Source organism: Oncorhynchus nerka, linkage group LG26, assembly GCF_034236695.1.
Source record: "Oncorhynchus nerka isolate Pitt River linkage group LG26, Oner_Uvic_2.0, whole genome shotgun sequence".
NCBI lineage: Eukaryota > Metazoa > Chordata > Actinopteri > Salmoniformes > Salmonidae > Oncorhynchus > Oncorhynchus nerka.
The window spans coordinates 10,912,664-10,920,163 of NC_088421.1; the positions used below are offsets into that span (position 1 = coordinate 10,912,664).

At 44.5% G+C, this 7,500-nt stretch overlaps 1 protein-coding gene across 1 annotated transcript in view; it reads left to right on the forward strand.

Annotated features, from left to right (window-relative positions):
- The window catches only part of LOC115110870 (disintegrin and metalloproteinase domain-containing protein 11-like), a 30,105-nt gene that overhangs the window by 12,535 nt on the left and 10,070 nt on the right, over positions 1–7,500 (forward strand). The window contains exons 5-18 of the mRNA XM_065010075.1: positions 1,689–1,771; positions 1,990–2,053; positions 2,219–2,279; positions 2,426–2,598; positions 2,709–2,780; positions 2,988–3,154; positions 3,448–3,532; positions 3,755–3,845; positions 4,314–4,365; positions 4,720–4,819; positions 5,129–5,200; positions 6,794–6,886; positions 7,151–7,231; positions 7,346–7,396. Of these exons, the coding sequence (XP_064866147.1) occupies positions 1,689–1,771; positions 1,990–2,053; positions 2,219–2,279; positions 2,426–2,598; positions 2,709–2,780; positions 2,988–3,154; positions 3,448–3,532; positions 3,755–3,845; positions 4,314–4,365; positions 4,720–4,819; positions 5,129–5,200; positions 6,794–6,886; positions 7,151–7,231; positions 7,346–7,396 (1,245 nt within the window). The remainder of the gene's footprint in view (positions 1–1,688; positions 1,772–1,989; positions 2,054–2,218; positions 2,280–2,425; positions 2,599–2,708; positions 2,781–2,987; positions 3,155–3,447; positions 3,533–3,754; positions 3,846–4,313; positions 4,366–4,719; positions 4,820–5,128; positions 5,201–6,793; positions 6,887–7,150; positions 7,232–7,345; positions 7,397–7,500) is intronic.

A 7,500-nucleotide genomic window follows, 5' to 3' on the forward strand; every position in this document is an offset into this window, starting at 1 on the left:
CGCAAGTAGCCTAATATGCTTGTCTTTGTATTTCTGTTTATTTGCCATTCAATTCAAACATTCCATAGCGTGTCCTGATTACTGGTTTCACACACCCCAACCTGCTAATTGTCTTGTTAGTTGTTACTGTGTTCTCATTGTCTTTCTAACCATGTGTAAGTGTTTGGGGAGTCCTCCAACCGGGGGGATGTTTTTACTGCCAACTGTTTTATTTGCTCTGCAGTTTTAAAAGGAATTGTTTTAAACATTATAAGTGTTACAATAGGCCAGCTCTTTCACACCAATGAAGGATGGGGCTCAGATGGTTGCAGCCATGGTAGATGTTTTATTCAGAATGAGCATTAGTGTTGTAGCTGCATGCCCTCCTCCTCATCTGTGTTGAGGTCTCGTGTGTGTGGTCCTCCTCTTCCACACTTTGACATCCACTGCTCCAATTTGTGTTTTTATTTAACCTTTATTAAACTAGGCAAGTCAGTTAAGAACCAATTCTTATTTACAATGACGGCCTACACCGGCCAAACCCGGACGACACTGGGCCAATTGTGCTCTGCCCTATGGGAACTCCCAATCACGGCCGGTTGGGATACAGGTTTATTCTTAGCCAGCCCAATGCATTCTCACTCCATGTTGTTCCTTCCAAGCTGTTCCCACTGTGGAGCAACATAATGTTGGATTTATTTATAAACTCCCTGCACAGAAGACCCCTCCATTGTCAGAGCGGTAGCTAAAGTAGAGTGGAATAGAGTAGAGTGGAATAGAGTAGTGTGGAATAGAGTAGAGTGGAATAGAGTAGAGTGGAATAGAGTAGAGTGGAATAGAGTAGTGTGGAATAGAGTAGAGTGGAATAGAGTAGAGTGGAATAGATTAGAGTGGAATAGAGTAGTGTGGAATGGATTAGAGTGGAATAGAGTAGAGTGGAATAGAGTAGTGTGGAATAGAGTAGAGTGGAATAGAGTAGAGTGGAATAGATTAGAGTGGAATAGAGTAGTGTGGAATAGAGTAGAGTGGAGTAGAGTAGAGTGGAATAGAGTATAGTGGAATAGAGTAGAGTGGAATAGAGTAGAGTGGAATAGAGTAGTGTGGAATAGAGTAGAGTGGAATAGAGTAGAGTGGAATAGAGTAGAGTGGAATAGATTAGAGTGGAATAGATTAGAGTGGAATAGATTAGAGTTGAATAGAGTAGAGTGGAACCACCCTGTAGCGACACAGACGTACAAACAAACAATAACACACACAGACATGGGGGGAACAGAGGATAATATACACGTAGAGTAATGAGGGGATTAAACCAGGTGTGTGGAAAAACAAGACAAAACAAATGGAAAATGAAAGGTGGAGCGGCGATGGCTAGAAGACCGGTGACGTTGACCACCGAATGCTGCCCGTGTAATAGAGTAGAGTGGAATAGAGTAGAGTTGGGGACAAATAGGTCACATATAGTACCTACAGCTAGCAGTATAATGGAGGGGGAGAGGAAGAGAGGGAGAGACAGAGAGGGAATAGAAGTAGAAACTGTTTAAAGCACAACTTCTGGGGACTCCATATTGTTTTTTAGGGGACTGTGAAATGAGCAACACCATCCTCCTCAGTCAGTGTGTGGAAACCTGCAAACCAGTGTACCACTACAGAGTCGACTTACTTGAGCATGTGACTGTATATTAACAATGGTATGGTCTTTGTGTTCACAGGGAGGGGAGCACTGCTACTACCAAGGGAGGTTGAGGGGCTTACCAGAGTCCTGGGCAGCTCTCTCCACCTGTATTGGCTTATGGTGAGACTCTCCCCATAGCTATAAACTGTCTGTCAATGACCTTGCCTCAGCACACTGACTCGGTACAGTACTGGCACTATGGCTTTGATAAGCTAAATGGTATCTTTGATCTTCATGTACTAATATCACTGCTATACAATGGGAGTCTTACAGATATATAAGGAATGTGTTCCCTCTCTCTCTCTCTCTCTCTCTCTCTCTCTCTCTCTCTCTCTCAGTGGTATGTTTTCTGATGGGATGTTCTCTTATGGGATTGAGCCTCTTTTCGATGGGACCAATCAGGTGAGTGTGTGGTGGTTGGGAGATAAGGGTATAGGTAGCCCTGTGGAGTAGTCTTGATGTTATTGATTCATTCATTCGTAGTAACATGGATGCAGATGAGGAATATGGAGGAACGTAGTAAAGATGATATTGTTTTCTCCTGGTGTCTCATTGACTCCTCTCCAGACTGAGGGGGCCCACCTAGTACGTAGGATGCCTGATGTCAGACTATCCCCAGACTGTCAAGGTACTGGCAACATCCTACATCCTCTCTCCTTTATACAATCATTCATGTTCATACCTACCAATGAGATGTTCATACTTACCATTGATATTGGTAGATCCATGCTCTTTGATGTCATTTCTCAGTCCTCTGTGTTGTATTGTGTCCAGACTGCACAGACAACAGTGAGGGGGATAGAGCCAGAGGTAATGGTGATGAGCAGATGAAGGATCCCCGGGTCAGTGAGGTGCTGAGGCGCTCTAAGAGACAGCTGCCACGCAGGCCCACCGTGCAGTCAGAGACCAAATACATCGAGCTGATGGTGGTCAACGACTATGAAATGGTGATTTAGCCTTTTGTGAAAATAATTGATGTGTGTTGGTTCGTCCGCGTGTCCGTGCATGTGTGTGACGGGCACACACACTGTACCTAACGTTTGCTGTCTGTCTGCAGTTTGTGCAGCTGCGACGCTCCACTACCCAGGCCAGGAACTTTGCCAAAGCAGTGGTCAATATGGCTGATGCAGTAAGAGCTCTGTCACTCCATACTTAACTTTTGTACTGATACCCATCGTCAATTATGATGATATTGTTATGTTGTTAAAGTTAAAGTCATGTCAATAATCATAGGCTAGGTTGTAGCCTATGATAACAATCTAGCATATCTTACTCATTATGTCCATGCTCCTAGATATGAATTTGGTATACCACCAGTGTATGTTTTGGCCTGCAGATTTATAGGGAACAGCTGAACACACGCATCGTGCTGGTTGCCATGGAGACCTGGTCGTCGGCCAACATGGTTCCCGTGGTGACGGACCCGTTGACTACGCTGCAGAACTTCATGAAGTACAGGAAGGACAGTATTAAGGAGCAAAGTGACGTCGTGCACCTCTTCTCGTGAGCGCCCCCTGTCTATGTCCCCATGAAATGAAAAATAGAGGAGGTTGATATGCTCCTGTATCTAATCTGGGGCAGTCAGTGGTTGCGTCCCAAATGCCAAACTATTCCCTCAATAGTGCACTGCGTTTGACCAGAGGGCTCTGGTCAAACGGAGTGCACTATAAAAGGAATAGGGTGCCATTTTGGACAAAGTCAGTATTATTGACTGGTTGCAGCCGGTTTATATATACTACAATATGTCCTGGTCCTTTAGTCCAGGTTTGACCCCAGTTCTCCTCCATTTCCTCCAGGGGGCGTACGTTCCAGAGCAGTCGCAGTGGGACGGCCTACACCGGAGGGGTGTGCTCTCTCACCAGAGGAGGGGGCATCAACGAGGTAAGAGAGACAATTGTGTGCTTCCTACTCAGCTTCAAAGGACTGTGACTCACAACAATGGGCTCATGTCCAGGCTCATGGTTTAGGATCTGACACAGCTACTACACTTAAGAATGACTCTTCTTAGACTTCTTTGTTTCTTCAGTGAGGAATGTGAGGAGTGTAACTTTAGTCAAAGAGAACACCATTGATACAGAGTGGATGTGTGTGTTTGTGTTCCAGTATGGGAATGTGGGTCCTATGGCCATCACTTTGTGCCAGAGTCTGGGTCAGAACATTGGGATGAGGTGGAACAACATACGCAGCTCTGCGGGTAAGGACGATCAGAGCAGGGGGATGGGTGATGGCGTGATGGCGGGAGGGAGGGTGGAAGGGAGGAAGGAATAAAGGAAGGAATGAAGGAAGGAAGGGAAGGGGAGAGAGAGGGAGAGAGAGAGAGAGAGAGAGAGAGAGAGAGAGAGAGAACAGGGAACAGGGAACAGGTACAGATAGTGTAAAGATTAAGCGAGAGGTAGAGACAGGAGACAGCAGCCCATGGATTCAGTAAAAGGAGGAAGGAAGGGATGGATGGAGTGGCACAGGCAGCGATGGATTGAGTTTATTTCAAACTTACTTGTGAAATAATTGTATTTTTTTCTCAAGGATTTACCTCAGTAAATTAATGTAAGTTCCTTCTAGTCAAGACGAATGTCATTAACCATCTCATTTTTTCGCATTGACTTTTCACTCCCTCTTTCAACCTCCTTTTCTTCTTTTCCCTCCCTCTCTCCATCTCTCTCAGGAGACTGCAGATGTCCTGATTCTTGGCTTGGTTGTATCATGGAAGACACTGGGTAAAAATTGACTTTAGGAATACATATACTGTACATACAGTACATCAGTCTACAGAACACACAATGTGCTCACAAGCGTTTGGCTTCGGCTTATTCAATACCAGTCTGGTATTACCAGATGGTACAATGGTGATTTGATAAGCTATTGTCAAGCTATTGTCAAATCCATCTACTACAATTAGCAGGTTTGTTTTTACCACAGATGGTAACATTTGAGTCAGATTGCAAAATTGCTGAAAAAATTGTCACATTTGATTTGGCATCATCGGCTTTGACCATTTTATCTCTCTCTCTCTCTCTTTTCTCTCTCCCTGCATCTGTGTATGTGTGTGTGTGCTTGTTTTGTGTGCACAGATATTACCTGCCCAGAAAGTTCTCTCGCTGCAGTGTTGATGAGTACATCCAGTTCTTGCTCCAGGGGGGCGGGAGCTGCCTCTTCAACAAGCCCAACAAGGTGAGGTTGGTGTGGGTGAGGGATGTGGGAGGCTAGCCTAGCCTGGTGTTCTAGTGGGGAGTGGAGTGTAAGCTGAAGGTCCCAGGAGTGCTGTTATATATAGCCTAATTAATTATCCCAATGTCCTCATTTCTCCATATTAGATATTTACATACAGCTCTGTGCCCATCCTTGATTATCTCTCTCTTCCTCTTCTTTACGACCTTCTCTTTTCCCTTCTTCCCCTCTTTTTGTCCTCCCATCCTACTTGTCTATTGTCTCTCCCTCCATCTGTTCTCCTCTCCCTCTATCCCTCCATCTCTCTATCAGCTGTTGGACCCTCCTGAATGTGGGAACGGATTCGTGGAGACAGGGGAGGAGTGTGACTGTGGGTCTCAGCTGGTGAGAGTCTCTTTAACACTTCTTAGGGATAGGAGTCCCGCTAACTGGAGTGAGCGCAATTTTTTTTTAAATATCATAAATACTATGGATTTTGAACATTTATGTACATATAAGTGTCTTATATTGGCTGAAAGCTTAAATTATTGTTAATCTAACTGCACTGTCCAATTTACAGTAGCTATTACAGCGAAAACATGCCATGCGATTGTTTGAGGTTGGCGCCCCACATTACTTTTTGAAAATCTTCCTCTGATTTGTCATCCAAAGGGTCTCAGCTATAACATGTTTTGTTAGATAAAATCCTTCTTTATATCCCAAAAGGTCAGTTTAGTTGGCGCCAGCGATTTGAGTAATCCACTTGTTCAACATGCAGAGAAAGGAATCCAAAAATCTACCCCTAAACTTTGTTTCAACAAGTCAAAATGCGTTTCCATTTACTCCTCAGATACCCAAAAATGCAATCAAACTATAATATTTATGCGACCGGGAGGTCCGTGGGGCGACGCACAATTGGCCTAGCATCTACTGGGTTAGGGAGGGCTTGGCCCGTAGGGATGTCCTTGTCTCATCGCGCACCAGCGACTCCTGTGGCGGACCGGGCGCAGTGCGCGCTAACCAAGGTTGCCAGGTGCACGGTGTTTCCTCTGAAACATTGGTGCGGCTGGCTTCCGGGTTGGATGGGCGCTATGTTAAGAAGCAGTGCGGCTTGGTTGGGTTGTGTATCGGAGGACGCATGACTTTCAACCTTCGTCTCTCCCGAGCCCGTACGGGAGTTGTAGCGATGAGACAAGATAGTAGCTACTAAAAAACAATTGGATACCACGAAAAAGGGGTCAAATTCAAAAAATAAATAAATAAAAACTATAATATTTATTTTAGAAAGATGTATGTTCAATAGGAAACCGATTTTAGCAGGTGCGTAATGTCTTCATGGCGTGCGCAAACACGAATTTACAAGACTGTGTCCCACTACTAAAACTGATATTTATTATTTGTTTTTGAAGTTACAAGCCTGAAACCTTGAACATAGACTGATGACACCCTGTGGAAGCTACAGGAATTGCATCCAGGGAGCTAATTTTCAATATGACCTTACTCTTGCATTTCTAAGAGGATGGTCTCTCAACAACAACAAAAAGATTTCCAGTTGGTTTTTCTTTGGATGTTCTCCTACCATATCTATTGTGTTATATTCTCCTACATTATTCTAACATTTCTACAAACTTCAAAGGGTTTTCTTTCCAATGGTACTAATTATATGCATATCCTGGCTTCAGGGCCTGAGAAACAGGCAGTTTACTTTGGGCACATCATTCAGACAGGAAGTGGAGAAAAAAGGGGACTAGCCCTAAGGAACTGTAACCCATACATGATGAGGAACCAGAACCCTCCAGTATGAATGGAGCTTCTGCCTGCGTCTCCAATGACACCATATTCCCTATATTGTGCACTGCTTTTGACCAAGGCCCTATGGGCCCTGGTTAAAAGCAGGGCACTATAAAGGTACTAGGGTTCCATTTGAGACAGACATTGTCATGGTGATACTTGTTGGTATGAGGAACAGTCTCAGTGACTGTGTGTGTTTGTCTGTAGGAGTGTGCCCGCAGTGGAGGGGCGTGCTGTAAGAAGTGTACCCTGACCCACGATGCCATGTGCAGTAGTGGACTGTGCTGCAGTGGGTGCAGGGTGAGTCCCTCTACTCCACTACCACCACCGCTTCATTTACATATTACTCATCACACTAGCTAGTCCACTCTATGGAGGCTAGTGCCTCTTCAGGATTTAACTCATTCATTACCAAACATTTAATTACTAAATGTTTTTATTAAGAATCGCACACAGTTTTAATAATAAAATCATACGATCTTGACTATTAAGTGTCTGTTGGTGCTACTACACGGTCCACCTCTTTTGACAGGAAGAGGTCATTCTTGTGTTCTTGTGTGTCAGTATGAGCTGAGAGGAGCGGTTTGCAGACAGGCTGTGAATGACTGTGACATCCCAGAGAGCTGCACAGGAGACTCCAGCCAGGTACTGTACTCTACACTACACTATTACCCTGGTGCATGTTGGGAGATGGAGTCTTTGAGGAGCATGAGTTGGTCTGAAGTAAACCATACAGTATGTCATTTTCTCCTGTTGCAGTGCCCTCATAATGTGCACAAGCTGGATGGATACATGTGTGACACTAGTCAGGTAAGGCACACATTTGTTTGAATGGGGTTTTGCTCTGCAGTCAGTGTGTTGTTGAGATATGTCTGTCCTGCTGTTACCCTTTGTTTTCATCTTCCTGTCTCTCT